Source organism: Anser brachyrhynchus, assembly GCF_964034855.1.
Source record: "Anser brachyrhynchus genome assembly, chromosome: Z".
Classification (NCBI taxonomy): domain Eukaryota; kingdom Metazoa; phylum Chordata; class Aves; order Anseriformes; family Anatidae; genus Anser; species Anser brachyrhynchus.
The window spans coordinates 34,528,906-34,544,823 of record NC_137697.1 but is presented as its reverse complement, the minus strand read 5'-3'; the positions used below and the strand labels follow the sequence as shown (position 1 = coordinate 34,544,823).

At 37.3% G+C, this 15,918-nt stretch overlaps 1 protein-coding gene across 2 annotated transcripts; it reads left to right on the top strand.

Annotated features, from left to right (window-relative positions):
• Window positions 1-70: 70 nt before the first annotated feature.
• Window positions 71-14,325, top strand: LOC308185344 (uncharacterized protein C9orf85 homolog; the record flags this gene model as incomplete). Of its 2 annotated transcripts, none has more annotated exons than XM_080573311.1 (4): window positions 71-172; window positions 9,114-9,220; window positions 12,177-12,290; window positions 13,054-14,325. In XM_080573311.1, 4 exons carry the CDS (start codon window positions 71-73, stop codon window positions 13,226-13,228), a joined length of 498 nt encoding a protein of 165 aa, XP_080429437.1. In that variant the 3' UTR covers window positions 13,229-14,325. The 2 variants fall into 2 exon arrangements, with proteins under 2 accessions (XP_080429437.1, XP_080429436.1); XM_080573310.1 differs by lacking the exon at window positions 71-172 and adding an exon at window positions 546-758.
• Window positions 14,326-15,918: the final 1,593 nt, after the last annotated feature.

The window sequence follows — 15,918 nt, the reverse complement described above, 5'->3', positions numbered from 1 at the left end:
GAGAGGCGGCGGGGCGGGAGGCCGGGAGGAGGAGCGGTTCCGGGTCGCGCGCGCGGCGGTTGCCGTGGGGATGAGCTCGGAGCGGGGCAACGCGGTGCGCAGGCGGCCGCAGCGCCACCAGAACGTGCGGGCCTTCAGCAACCAGCGGCACGACGCCAGCCGCCGCCGCAAGGTCGGGCACCGCGGGGGGACGGGACGGGCCGCGGGGGGACGGGCCGCGACCAGGCCGCGACCAGGCCGCGGAGCTCCCTGGGGAGGCCCTGAGGTAGGCCCCGGGCCCGCGGTGCGTGAGGAGGCTCCGCGGCCTGCCGCCTCGGCCCGCCGTCGTCTGAGGTGTTCTTAGCGGTAGTTACGTGGCAAAGCGTCTTCTTGTTTTACCATCGCTTTCGTTACCGCGCTTCGGTTTGTTTCACGCCATTGTTACAAAAGGTCATTGTTATCTTTTTTTTTTTTTTTTCTTTTTTTAAGGTAAGGAAGGAAACGGTTTACAATATGTTCTTGGGACGTGCTGTATGCCTGCTTGTGGCTGTGGTAACACAATAGCAGTGGAGGAGAGGATGAAGACCAAGCAGTGTGCCTGAGCAGGAACACCGCCGAAGTGGGATGCTTTGTCTTAAGACGCGGTGAAAACAATACACAAGAAGAGTGTTCTGTAGGAGCACTATCACTGTTGTGTCAATATCTCTTTAAGTAACCTGACCAGGCTGTCAAGGTGGGGGAGAAACTAGTAAGTCAAACTAATGGCACCAGAGAGAGAGGTGTGTTGGTGTTTTTTTTGGCTTTTTTTTTTTTTTGATGATTGTAGAACTGGTTCTGCAAGTTGAACAGGTTGCTTTCCTGGTGCTCCAAGCAGCACCAGTATTATTTATTGTTTGAGTCATTGTACGATCCCTGATAGTATAGATAAGTGTATTTTCCTGTCTGCAACACCCCCCATCCCCAAATATCCTAGAGAGCTGTTCTATCAGAAGAGTCCTTAAAGAAGAACTGAGTTCTGACATCAGTTTTGTAAGTGAAATAATCAGTTTCATACACAGATTGGTGTTTTTTATTTTTATTTTTCCCAATATTTGGTATCACATAGAAGTGACTGTACAGTACCATGCACTTAAACACATTAAAAACCACACACACACATCTTTTGAACATAGCTTTCCCTTCTGTACCTGCCACTTGGAGACTGCTAAATACAGGAAAGAAGATTATTGAAGAAGGTGCTTCCTATTACAGTGTGCAGAATAATTTATTTTTCTTTTGGTGTACTCTAATATATAAATTCAGATTTTGGCCTCTACTGGTGAGGGATCAACAGAGGCCATTACAATGATGACTAGGCCTGATTCTGCTGTTTAAGAAATTTGAAGAGTTGGACTAACAGTTTAAGTGGTGATTGGTGTCATAGTATAGATACAGAATATGCTTAATGATGACACTGAGCATTGCTTCTCTGTCTTGTCACTTCTATGTATTTGTGTCGCGCGGAGTGATCAGGTGTACCACAGGCACTTGAGCTGTGATGATGCAAAGGAATAAATAGTGGAAGTTTGATCAGGAGGACTGATGTGGGACTGGGACATTCCTCCTTTCTAGCTCTTACTGGCTGAATAAATTTGAATACTTAGGGTTGCTGAAAGAGGGTGGATCACCTGCAAATCACTAATTTTTTTTTTGGGGGGGGGGGATGGGGGGTCTGGTGTTGGCCTATCCTTGACTATTGCTGTACACCGTTCAACTTAATAGTATCTTGAGAGGTTGTAGAATGTTTTTTTAGCTTAAAAATTTATATCCTTCTACATTTGTACAGTGCTTTAACAATGTTGAGTATCAAGTACAGTAGCTTTGGGTTGTACTGTGGGTGGACTCCTCAGTGAAGAAGTTGCTGCAGAGGAAATTGATCTATTAGTCTTTTGACTTTTCCTTGCTGGTAGTCATTATCCAGGTTATAGTTCTTGGTTTTGGTTGTTTGGTTATGTGTTTTTTTTTTTAATGGTTTTGAGCTTTCTGTCTGACATTGAACTTGGCATCCATTTTCTAATCTTAAAGACTGTTGTTCAGATTATTTGCAGAACATACTGAAAGATCCGTTTATGTTTCCTCTCATGATCAGGCTCTACTACAGCATTACTCTGGGATAGCCCAGTTGAGGTGAAGCAACACACTCTGCCTCTCTACTACGTTTCGTTAGATGCCTACAACAGTGCTGGGAAAGCTTGCTTGCTAGAATGAATTGAAAGGAAGAGACAGACAGAGTAAGACACACTGTGTTGTTAATTATTGAAACTGGGAATTTGTTTATGGGTGATTGCTTCATGTAGTATATTCTGGTACAGCCGTTTGTGACACTGAGCTGAGGAATATACATTATGTTATATGAGTATACATTTTGTATAAAGTGTATTGCATAAATCAATATGGAAACTGGAAATGAAGGTAGTGCTAGAGATGAAAGCAAATAACATTCAACAGGAACATTTAGAACTCCATTGTAATAAGACAGTAAACCACAAAGTGATTCATATTTACACCCAAATGACTGATCTGTTTCTCCATTTCTTCCTCTCATTAAATACACCCCAGATGATAATCCAGATTTTCCTAAATTTCAGACGTTATTAACTCTGAACCTCAGCTTTACCATAATGCTGATGCCAGCTACTTCTTCAGCCAGCTGCGCAGATAAATAATCTGTTTTAGTGGAGACACTGGTCAAGACTGTGGGAAGGCACAGGGAAGAGAATAGGCCTAAATGCTGAGTCAGTGATTGTGACACAAAGCTCAGAAGATACAGGTAAACTGGTAGCCAACTGGAATTGACAGGTAACTGTACTGGAGTTTGGTTAGTTTGAGTTCTTAACACAAGGGCAACTTGAAGACTAAAGTCTGCTCTCTAGCCGTCCCTCCTATACTGAGTTTGAGAGTAAATTCACGACTAGCTTTTGCCTTTCAAGTAGGCAGATGAGGGGCAAATAGAACATATATTTTGGACTCTAAGTCCTCAGTGAAAACATGCGCATATGTGCACAAACACATACATACGTTCATTTCTTTATGGGGGTTGACTGTCAGTCCTTCCAAGTGTGCACACTCTTACACATCCCGAGATCCGTAGGAGAATTGAGTTGTTGTGAAGCTATTCACTGATGTGGAAAAAGCTAAAGGTCCATCTGGAGCTGGATTTAAAGAAAGATTTTGGTTTCCTGTGTTCTAAAGGCCATGATGCAATATGTGAGCAAGTGAAATTCTCTGGAGTATTTGGTTTCGGTCTGTGAAGTGTGTAATATAGCCCTGAGACACTGGCATTTTGTATCACAGAGTTTCAGGTTTGTTAGTTAGCATTGTTTTTTTCTAACTGCTTTGTAGTCATCCACTAGCGTTTGTATAGAGTTTTGTTTTTTTGAGAAGTGTAGTTATTCAGAAATGCTGCCTTCAGCCTTGTTGATTGAAGTACTATCATCTGTGCTTGCGACAAGGAAGTTTGTGGATAGCGTTGACTTTGTGTTCATTTGCAGTAGAATAAACCACTCGTGTGCTCAGTGGTAGAAGTCTGCTGTCAATACAGTAAATCAAAATACACATGCACGCACACATAATTAGTAACTTCCAAACAGACAGAGAGGCTTCTTTGAAACCTCATTATTACATCTTCCTTGTGATTGCTTTAATGCTAGCATAAGGTAGGGATTATTTTGTATGCCAAGTTAGTAGGTGTAGGTGCATGTGTTTACTTTAATACATTCTGAACTGCTTTTGGCAGGTTGTTAAATGATTTAATATTGGGTTACTTAAGTGTACAGAGGATGCTGTTTTATTGATGCAGTTGACCTGACCGCATGTATATAATATGCACATGGAATATTTCATGACTATATACTTTAAAATGTTTATATAAGTCTGCATTGCATACTTGCCATTTCTTAGGAGAATATATAGCAATACTGTAAACATTGGATGAGTTGCCCATGTTCCTGGAGGAAGTATGGCAAAGGGAAAAAGGAAAGAGGTATCGAATAAAACAGAGAAATGAGAGTAAAACATGTCAAGAAACTGCTGTATTAGAAAAAGAATTCAGTCTGTTAGAGTAGTCTTCACACCAAGAAAAACATTCCAGGCCATAAGCGTTACCACGTATTTGTGCATGATAGCTAAATACATGGGTGAATAATGAAGTTGGCAATCCTTGTTTGGGTCTTTGTGGAGGTTGTGTTGTGTTGGTGGTGGTGGGTTTTGTTTGTTTATTTGTTTTAAAGGAAAGCAAGCTATTAAATGGGTGAAAGGAAGGATAAATATGTGAAAGACTGTTCAAAATACATATTAAGGCAAATATTATTAGGAAAAATAAGCAGCAGAGAAATTTATTTAACTAATAATTGCTCCATTCTGAGTGGGAAGTGAGATAGCAGGAAAGTTTCTCTTCCTGTTTTTTAGGAGAACTTATTCTTACATGTTTTTCAGTGAATTTAAAAAAAAAATTAAAAAACAAATCATTCAAATATTTAATTATGGACAACTCTTTGTTTCTTCAAGCCTGCTTTGCTTTTGAAAGTGAAATACTTTTTTTTTTCTTTGTCAAAGGAAATGTTGAATTTAGAATAGAAAACCACAGTGAATTATAATTCAGATTGTTTTTGTGATATTGACATTTAAAAATTGGGTACTATTTCTGAGCAAGGTAAACTTAGAAGACAAACACAATCATAGAATATCCCAAGTTGGAAGGGACCCACAGGGATCATTGGTTCCAGCTCCTGGCTCCACACAGGACCACCCAAAAAACAGACCCATGTGTCTTAAAGCATAGCTCATAGGCTATGAACACTGCCGTGGGGAGCCTGTTCCAGTGCCCGACCACCCTCTCAGTGAAGAACCTTTTCCTAACATCCAGCTGAGGTTAAATCAAGGTAAAACCAGGTAAATCTGCCTTCTTGCCTGCTTTACATCAATCCATCCATCTCTATTAACTTTCTAAATTGGCCAACTCGTAGAAGGATGGAAGAGTCATAGTCTCTTTCATATTCGGATATGCTGAGCCACCCCATACCTGAAGTGCCAACTTTGAGCTAAAAAATATAGGAAATTGCTGAAGGGGGGGGAGGAAGAGACTGTGCTGTATGCGTTCCTATTAGGAGGAACTTAAAATTGAAAATCTGTTATCTTCATTCCAGTTGTTCCCTTCTGAGCAGATACCATGTTGTTTCCTCAAGGTCCTTTGTAAGATTTGTGGTTCCACAGGTGGCTGTTAAGTCTAGGTATCTTTATGCCTGAACCAGGACTTAAATTATACATAAATGTGACCTTTGTAGCTACACTCTAATTTGTTGTCCTGTTCTTTTACTAGTAATACCATAGCATTTATGGCATGCTTCTATTACAAATGGACATTTGAGATTTAATAAGGTATTTTATTAAACATGCTTAAGACTGTTTTCTGTCAAAATTCCTTCTTCCTGGAAAATACTTTAAATAACTGGAATTACCTGTGTTGTATACTCAGACATTCTATTTTATGCTTAGAAGAGCTGGCTTTTACTGCTGTGATATTTTTTCTTTCACTCTGTGTTTCCCTGACTCTGGATTTTAGGTAATATTCTTTGTTACTTATTTTAAAACTCTTTAAAATAATTCTTTTTATCTGCTACCGTTGTTAATTTTGAAGGACTGCTAGCAGTGTGACTGATAGTTCTTATACAAAGCAGTATGTATTTTCAAAATTATTGGGGTAGGACGGTTTGGGAACTGCTGTTCCTTTTGTTAATGATCTGAAAATTTAACTGAATTTTGAGTTTCTTTTTTTTATCAGTCTTATCTTTAGTCTCATTTCTGCTCTTTGATTAAATTTCTTCTTTGAGTCATGCACAAAACTGGTACGTGAGATGGTGGCACAGCATCAAAAAGCAGGAGCAACCTTGCATACTTCCCGTAACAGTGTCTCTGTAATGGCTGATAAGCACGCCTATCTTTATATGTGGAATTAATTTGTCCTTTTAGCTCTCCTGGCTTGGTGTATTTACCATTTTACCATGACTCAAAAATCTGCCAGTGCACAAGCCACCTTCGTTCTTACAGCACTGCCCTCTTTACTTAAATTACATTTTTCTGCATTTCCTCTAGGGAGTCTCCAGTTTCATTGCCTCCCTCACTGAAGCTTTGTTTCGCCAGGCTAGCTTGATGTAAAAATGGCATCTATCACCTCAAAATATGATTGTCTTTTAGTGACTTAGTGTGATACATAAAACTTAAGACATGGTACCACTGAATTTCTTTCTCTTCCTGACTTTTGAGTCTAAACTGATAGCTGTCAGCATTTTGGATCATGTCCTTAATCCTTAGCTTTGCACTGAGTATTGAAAGTGTGACTGATTGAACCAAAATAATGGAACAGTTGAAACATGGCAGAGTAGAAACAACCTAACTGCACAGACCAGGTCTGATAGAGGTTGATTGACTTTATGTGGATAATATGCTTGTTGCTGTGAAATTTAGCTCATTTAGACCTTCTTGTGTGTTACTGATGTTTTATTAAAGCCCTTTTTCAGTGGTGAAACAATGTGTTAAGGACTATGGAGCGAGAACTAATCTTTGGGTTGAGCACATCAGTTAAGACTTGGGACTTTGTTCTTCAAAGCAAAGGTGAAGATCCAGTCACATAACGTCTGTGCACATGACTGGTCTCTTGGCCTTGCTGTAAGGTGCTATGTTCAAGCAAAGACCTGTTCTATGAGTAATAGGAAAAGGCATTTTCAGAATTTGGCATGACCTGAATTTTACCTTTATAAAAAATATAGTTAAAAATCAGTGACTGTAGGATTGTTATATATTCAGGAGCCACATGATAAGTGTTCCTGGGAAAAAAGCAGCTCTGGTAATAATAGGTATACCTATTTTCCTGTTCCATAAGAAACGTTCAGTAGAATTTGTAGTAGGCTGACAGTTTTACAAACTGAATTTCCTTGGAATGAGAGGTGAAAGTTAATTCCTATCTTATTCTTCTACATTGTTTATGCCACAATCAGTTGGGAGCGTTGCCTCCAGAATTCCAAGCGCGTTACACATCACGGAGCCGATCCCTGCATCACGCAGTACCAGGGCTCCCGTCCCCAGCCCCGATGGCATGATGGATTATTGGAAACTACGTGGTTATCAGCAAGGAAGCTAACTCCCCTTTGAAAGACAGCATTTAGCAACAAACAGCTGTCTTCAGCGTGAGTGACTGTAGTCTTTTGAAGTTTTTGGGGCTCTGCCTTAAAAATACCAAAAATAGTTGGTCGCAGTAAAGCGCACTTGTGAATACAAATTACAGTGTTTGTGTCTTTCTCCCCTCCAGCATTACTAATTAATGCAAATTAGGAGAGTTGGAGGGAGAGCTGGGAAGTTCAGGCTAATTTGCAGGTTATTAGAAACTTACCGAAGCCATGATACTTCGAATCTTTGAGGAGGTGAAGCACTGAAAACAAGGCTTATCTTCACATTGCCTGAATTTTTAAAGAATGAGCACAGTCAGTGCTGACAGCAGGTTGAACTGCCAGCATTTTAACAGGTGCCCACTGAGGAATTACCACTGATTTTCTTCTCTCAGAAAGTTACCATGTTAGCAGAATTATTGTGTTTCCCAACAAATTTCATTGATAATATATTGCTGACGTCAGAGCTTTCCGTATTCAAGCATTTTGCAAAAAACAGTGTTTTTTGTTGTTGTTGTTTTTTGTTTGTTTGTTTTGGTTCTATTTGTTTGTTTTAAAAATGCTAAATCAATATTGAATCATTTGGAAAAAAAAAACACAAAAAACTGTCTTTTACCTGAACCAGAAAAGGAGTACCACAGCTTCAGGTAACTAAAGCATGGGAAAACTCATACTTTATGTTGAAGTTTAGTGAAAATGGAAACACTGGAAAGCAAGTCCCATAGCAGAGTCTCACTCATAAGTAGTATTTCCTCTACCACATACCTTTTGGGGAATGGAGTAAAATACCGTGTGTTTAAAGCTAGGCTTATTCTTTCATTTAGTGTATTGAAGTAGACTTCTGTGGATTAGTGAGAAGCTCTTGTGGGTCATGAAAACAGGAAATTACTTCGGAAATTATTGTATGCATAGATGAACTTATTTCTAAAAGGATAATATAAAACCTGATCCCAGTCAGTGCAGGATCTGTCCCAGTGAACTTTGGGGTATTTTAAGCAATAAAAATGTTTTAGACCATTGTTACCATCTTACAGTTTTTTGTACAGCTATCATTTTTAAGCTCTCTTAAAATAGGCATTATATATATTTCTATTTGCAATGGAATTACTGTTTTTATAGTTCTGAATGTGCACACAACCATAGAATAGTTATAATTACTGCTGGCACTTTTGGTTAGAGAAGAAATAAAAGTGTGGTTTTCTACTGTTTCCAATCTCAAAATAACTTTTCTTGTGCAAATCATACTGGCCAGTTGACAGTTTGTATTCTCGAGCAAACTAAACACAAGTTGCAGAAGAGGTTAGAGTAAATTTGGCATTAGCTTGGAAATATACTGTAAATTAAGTGACTGTTTTGAGGATTTTTATCTTAGATACTTGTGAGCAAAAATCTATTACTTTATAAGGGAATTTTGTGACGAAAGAAACATTGAGTGGTTTGACAGTAAATGATATATCAATTCTATTTTATTGTGGTCTGATCAAAAATTCTTAGACTACTCTCTTCAAATGTGTAGTATAACAGTAGCTTGAGCAATAATAAGCTAAATGTTAAGTCTTTTGAGCTGTCTTCTCTAAATGAAGAGAGCATATTTCAGGACTCAGGTTTACTAGTAGTAGCTCTAGAGATGGAATAATAACAAGAAAATAATAATAATATATTGTAAACAATATAAGAACATAAATAATGCTATTAACTATGTTAATGTTATTACAGTAATAACAGGCTGCCTTAAAGTAGAAGATGACCTCACCACTCTGTCTGCTGAAGAAAATTACTAGTAGTAAATTACTAAATGCTTATATTAATATCAAATAATTTTCTAAATATAGTATGAATCACACGATGGGTGGAAATGCTTTCTAAGCAAAATTATACTCATAAAAGTAGGAAACCTTCCCTTATTTTATTTTATTTTATTTTTTATTTATTTAGAGAATAAATGCTAAGCTTCATGATGGAGTATGTCAGCATTGTAAAGATATTTTGGAGTGGCGGGTAAAATTCAACAAGTACAAACTACTATCAAAACCTAAAAAATGGTGAGTTAAGATTCTTTATGTTAATCATTGATAGTATAATTTGTGAACTTTTTGGAAAATAGTCTGTTTTTGGAAACCTATAGGTGATAACTGCTGTTATGTTACATTCTTCAGTCTGGAGTCCGCAACAGTAATAAAAATAAAAATGCAGTGTTAATTTTCAGTTTCATTTATCTTTTTACCTTAAACTTTATAAAAGAAAATACAGTAGAAGAATAACTGCTTCCCTCCTCTCTGTCAGAATATTTGAATAATCTAAATGGTTACTTTGGACCTGTAAATTTCCAATAATGTGTCAGTATGTCCTCCCAAAGGAAGAGTCAAACCAGAACCAATTATAACTTGATTTTCTAAGGCCTTGTAGCAATTCAGTAAGTATTGGAGGAATCTGTACACCTCAGTTGTTTGGTTTTTTTTTGTATGTGTGTTCACAAAGACTATCTGGCAGAGAAATCATGAGAGAAGAAAGCTTTATTAATTTTGTGTTACAAAACATAACATTCATACAAAATGTTTGCAGTATTTGCATTTCTTTACTTCTTAGTGTGTTCTCTTTTCAGATGTGAAACTATAATCCTACATATTAAATGCTTAGCATTGTTTGCAAACAGAACTGTATTGAGTGATTTTGGATAAGAACGTAACAAAGGTGTTAAATACCTTAAAATAGTTTATAGGTTTGTGATAGGCTAGTCTTCTGAGATGGGTACTCTGCTTCCTTGTACCTGCTCATCTGTAGATGTCCTTGAGTCTGTGACTCCAGACACAGCCAATATCTCAACAATGAGACATGGAACTCAAGGAAATTACAGCAGGGATGCAGTGCACAACATAAGCAGATTTGTCACACTTGTTCCTTCTGCATGTGTGTAGTATTGTGTTACATACCTTTGAAATACATGCTCCTGAACCACTTGAAGAGGTTCTGTGAGTACATGTGCAATTCCCTGAATGAATATGTACTTTATTTTGGTTTTCATGAGGTTGAAAAGGAAGGAAGGAATGTCTGTTCATACTATATCTCTCACTTGTGAGAAGTTTTACTTTTTAATATGAAAATATATGCAATAAATATTTTGGTTTTAGTAAACGATTTTCACCCTTTCATGTTAACAAAAAAATTCTGATTAGGCAGCAGTCTCTCTAGTTCTCAAAATAAGCATACTGGGTTGTATGCACCCATGATGAAGTTGGGAGTTTTTGTAACTCTTTCTCAAATAACTACATACTCGTTTAAAAGTAATGAGCTGGATCTGGTTGTTTTACCTCCTCTCTACTCACCCAAAAAGGGGAAAAAAAAAAAAAGGCAGGCAAAAAATATGTAAATCGGGGAAGCATGGGAAATTAAAAAAAAAAAAAAAATAAAAAAGGTGGCATCGTGGTGCAGTTGCTTCTGACAAAATTTGTGATGTTTTCCATCACATTTTTGAACAAGTAAACTAGACTTCATATCATTCCAACTCTACAGACAGTGATTTCTATGCTTGCCTTCAGCAGTTGGATACTATGCTTTCTGAGTGGGCCAGTGTTCTGAAAGAATTTCAATGGGTGAAGCATCTAAATAAAGTAAAACAGTACAGGCATAAGAAATTTGTATTTCACGTTGAGAAACTGAATTCTGTACATCACAGAGGATGGAAACAGAGGACTTCTGTGCACCTTAATTTGTTTATATTTTAACTCTTTAAAATTAAGATTTTTATTACAGCTACAACTTAGTCCAAGACCTACAAGTATTTAGGTAGCACAGATTAAATTGTTGTTTTTTTTAAAAAAGTCTGTCCAGCTTGGATTGATAGCGTCCCTGTTTGGTGAGACATGGCTGAGAAGATCTGTAGATATTAACACTACTGCAACTGAATATGGAAGTTTAAAAAAAATAATGAAACAACTAAGTAGGTATTTTCAGTGACGTCTGACCGAAGGTTTTTTCCTGCGGGAGAGGGAAGACCAGAAACTAGGCAGTTAAGACTCTACTTTTGTCAAATGTGTCCTACAACAATTCTTGTGAATTTATAGTTTCTTAAGGAATTGTGTGCCTTAATAATGAAAGTTCTGCAAAGCCTTGATGCAGATAGTAAGGAGAACTTGATCCTGCTTAGGAATGGGATTTGAGAAAGGAAGTAAAAATACTGTCTCACTGGATGCTAGCTAGTGCATCTTTCCTTATTAGGCATGCAAAAACACTTGATGTTTGTCTTCAGCCTGCTTTAGCCAAGTCTGCAAATACCCTGTTCAGAACTGTGTGCTAAAGCTTTCCTGACAGCCTTTGAGTGTCTGAGGGACCAAGGAACGGTGGGTGACTTTTAGGACAGCTGCATAACAGGGGTTCTGTTCACCAAAAATACAAGGCTTTAGAAATGTCAGATGATTGTTAAGCCATAGCGTTTCAGAAGTTAAGTTACAGAGTTTCACCGTATCTTAAAAAAGAGTAGCTAAAAACCTCCACGGAATTATGATGGTTTTGTTCAGAAGAGAGTTCCATGCAGACTAGTGTTTGTAGAAAGCAAAATCCAGCACAGACTTTGTTTATATTCTGAGAAGTTCAAGAGGAAGACTTATTCTTTGGATTGAAATGTTTTAATTGTAAAAGTCCACTCACCTTTTTACACTATATTCTTTTTTTTTTTTTTATCAGTAAGCCAGGTGAATTAATTTATGCAGCTTTTAAAGCAAAACAACTCACTGAAATGAATGGAAATATTTCTTCTGTAATTTTAAATTTAAAAATTCTTACTTTCATGATGATTCTTCTAGTTTTAGCAAAACTTTCTGAAAAAGTTAAAGGGGAGGGAGAAAGGCAATGATCTTGATAATGATGCTTGTTGAAAAAACAGCTGTTTCATATGAAACTGGCCTTTAACAGTGCTTCTTTTGAAGACTGTGTCTTTGAACACAGAATGTTTAATAAGTGTACACAAATATTTTTTTAATCATGTTTTCTTTCTCTTCACAGTGTGAAGTGCCTCCAGAAGGCTGTAAAAGATCCTTACCATATTATTTGTCGACCATGTGCTTGTAAGCTGGAAATTTGTGCCAAATGTGGAAAGGAAGAAGAGATTGTAATTCCGTAAGTAGCTCATAGATTATACAGTTTCAGCACTGCGCTTCATTCTTCCCCTTTATTAAAGCTTGTTTGGAAACTGCCAAGAAGCTTTATGCCATATTCTGAATAATCATGACAGGAATCAGTAGGAGTCATCAGCTTCATTTTCTTCTGCTGAAACCAGGATGGAATGCCTATTGATGTTAGTAGGGCTGGGCCAAATAATTCTTACTTGGATAAGACACTTTATTTTAATACCAAAGGGTAAATGGCATCTCTTCTTTAGGAACAAAGTACTTCAAAATGGATTTAAGTATAGAGCACCATAAAATATGTGTGAGACAATTTACTGTTTGCATTTTGTGTGTCATTTGATGATTCAGTTACCAGTGAACAGAAATAAACTAAAGAAGGACAGATACTGAGTACAGTTACTGCAATGTGTTTAGCGGGCTTTTATTATTATTATTCTTTTACTAGCACAGTCTCTTTTCTGAACATTCTATATTAACTTGCTAGCATGTGACAATTGGCCAGCAGTTGATTATTTAGTCAGACAATTTATATATGAATATATATCTATATACATGCTTTTTTTATTCATAGACTCCTTTCCTTTACTGTCTTTTCTATTCAACATGAAAGTAATTTGAGGTTATTGTCCCCCCTCCTCGCTTCTTCTCAATCTCCTTCCATCCCAGGTAGAATATTCAGTGCTCCATCCTCTTCTTGTTTAAGAGAGAAATTCCAAAAGTAGTTGGTGATAACTTAATCTTGATTTCTGCAGGATTGATAAAGGACAAGACAGAACTGAGAGTAAGACTACTGAAAATGGCCAGGAGAATGGATCGGAGGATGAACCTGATTCTGACACAAACTTCAGTAGTACAGACAATGAAGAAGATGCTGATGTGCTTGAAGAAAGATTTAAAAATATGAATTTTAAAAGGACAGAGGTCTAAAAAGTTGAGTTTCTGTAAGAGACTATATGCAGTCAAATGTGATAGACTGTATTTGCCCTAAACTTCTGCTCTGACAACCTGATTTGACATGTAAGGTCTTCACATATAAATGCTGATGCAGTGTATTTTGACAGTTGTTGGGGGAGTTGTACCAATAAATATTTTCTTGTATTAAAGGCAGAATTTCTTGTGAAAAGACTCAGAATTTGAATATTTTAAGTACAGTTATTTTTTGCTTATATAACAACTTCTTCTCGTGAATAAATCATCTGTGTAATTGTTCTGAATTCAGTATGACACGACTGTTGCATTGCCATTTACAAAGCTATATGGATGTCTGTAGTACAAATAAAGAGCACTGTCATAAAAAGGAAAAGCTAACCAATTTTAATAGACTCCTAAGGGAAGAAATTTCATTTTCTGTCAATAAGTTTCCAGACAGGGTCATTACCCTAGAACATACCAAGTGGCTACTACTTTTACACCTGCTACTTCTTTTCTGTGGAAAGAAAAGAGTGCCAAAGTGCCATCACTAGGTGTGCATTACATATTTGATCATATTACCAATGTTTGGAAATGAAAAAAACTTAAGACTTCTTAGAGTTTCTCATACAAGTTTCACACTTTCTCTTCTTTTGAACGTAGATCTAAATAGTTTGCTCTGATACGAAAACACTTGGGTGTCATGTAGTGATGCTGGTATAGAACTACATTTACTTCATTACTATTTCAGGTATTGTAACATTATGCAGCAACATATGTTGTTACAGTCTTCCTGGTTTTCAGTTCTTTCTAGTGGTTATTTCAGTGTAGACTAAGCTCTAAGGACTTAACTGAAATTAACTTTTACTGGATTCAGGGTGGTTTAATTTCTTCTTTATCATCTGCTACATCTACAAATAAAGCAGAAGAAATACTTCCTGGTGATTAAATGGTTTGACCTATGAACAAATGACGATATACTATGGAGTTTTTACTGACCACATAACAGCTATCCAGCTTATTTGGTGTTCGGTCTGCTTTGCAGTAGCAGGCATAGCAAAAATTTGATTCCCAAACTGGCTTCTTCAAATAAATTGTGACGGACTTGGACTCTAGAGTGAGGTTTTTGTTTTCTTTTCTTTTCTTTTTCCATCAGATGAGGGAAATCCTGAAACTTGTTTCTTTTGGGTGGAGATAGCCACCCTGTGGCTGCTATAGTTGCACTTAACTGAGAAGAAAACTTACTTACCAAGATGTGGAGTTACCAAGACATACAACAGTCAGTATCCTAGAGTCTGTTCGGGTTGAAATGACAGTATTTAGTATTGGCATTGATACACAACAGCAAAATTCTTGTAACTGGTCGTGGAGCATAGAGCTCATACTGTTTATTCATAACTGCTTATATACTTGTTGCTACAGATAAGGTCTTAAGCATAAGCCTTTTCTTATCTTGTAATTAGGTGTGTCTTTTATGTTTATATTCTTTGACATTAAAACATCCCATTTACCTTTTCTATGCTATTTGTAAGTTTGTGTATTTATATCTAAAATATACTTTTAAAATGATCTCTAAGGTCTAGTAATCTTCATGGGTTTTTTTTGTTCTGCTTTTTTTTTTTTTAATTCTTGTTCCTTTTCTGTGCTGTCCTGCTTTTGTAGAATTTGATTATCTAAGATTAATTTTTCTGTTCCACGTGCATTTTTTGCATAGGTAGATTTTTGCAAAGTATTTTGTGATAACCATGAACAGTAAACTATTGAAAAACATGGTCTTTTCAATTCATGTGATGCATCATAACTTTTATGGCTCTTCACTGAGACAAAGTCTAAAGTTTACTAAGTATTTCAATGGTATTCTATGCCTGTCCTTCTGGAGTTGTTTATTGCATAGTTGTCTGCAGTCTTAAAGGACTAGAGTTTATAACTGAAACTGCCCATCTCCTTTCCCCACTCACTCTATAAATATCTTGTAATATGTTGTATAAGCTAAACAAATAGCTTTGTGATCAAACACAGATTCTTTCACTTAATTTAGACTAATAAAAAATTTAGACTAATAAAAAATCACCTTATAGTTTGTATAAGGGTGATGGCTTGGCTTGGAAGAGTCAGGTAGCAAAGCTGTAGGGCGCTAAGAAGTGCTTAGTGGCAGAACAGGAGGTAGTAAGGTATGTTTAGAAGAGACTGGAAACTGGCCTGAAGGTCACGTCGCACTGACAGATACGTCCTCCCACCAGGACAGCAGTGACATCTGACTATGTGACACTGTCTGTTGTCCTGCCAGTTGACGTTGGTGAAGTTAGAGTAAACATGTAATATCCCCGACACACACTGCAAATGACTGCTGGTGGTGGGTTGTAATTAATAAGTAATCCGGAGGTAGCTTCAGAGGGGCTTGTTGAAGGGGAAGCCATGGGTTTCATAAAAAGCGAACGTGGCTTTTGAAAGTGATATACGTACAGGAAACGTTCTTCCTTCCACATGGAAAAAATTGGTAATGGTCTAGCCCTTTGTCCAAATGTGAAAGGAAATCCTGAAATGATAGGAAAGCGTGTTGTGAGTCTGGCAATAGCTGTATGGGAAAGTAAGGGGAAGGGCTGCCTTGTCAAAGCGGTGACCTGACCTGTCAGTGCTGGGGAAGAGCAATGCCCCCCAGATGAGCAACACGAGATGAGCAACAAAACCCATGGAAGTTAGAAAACATC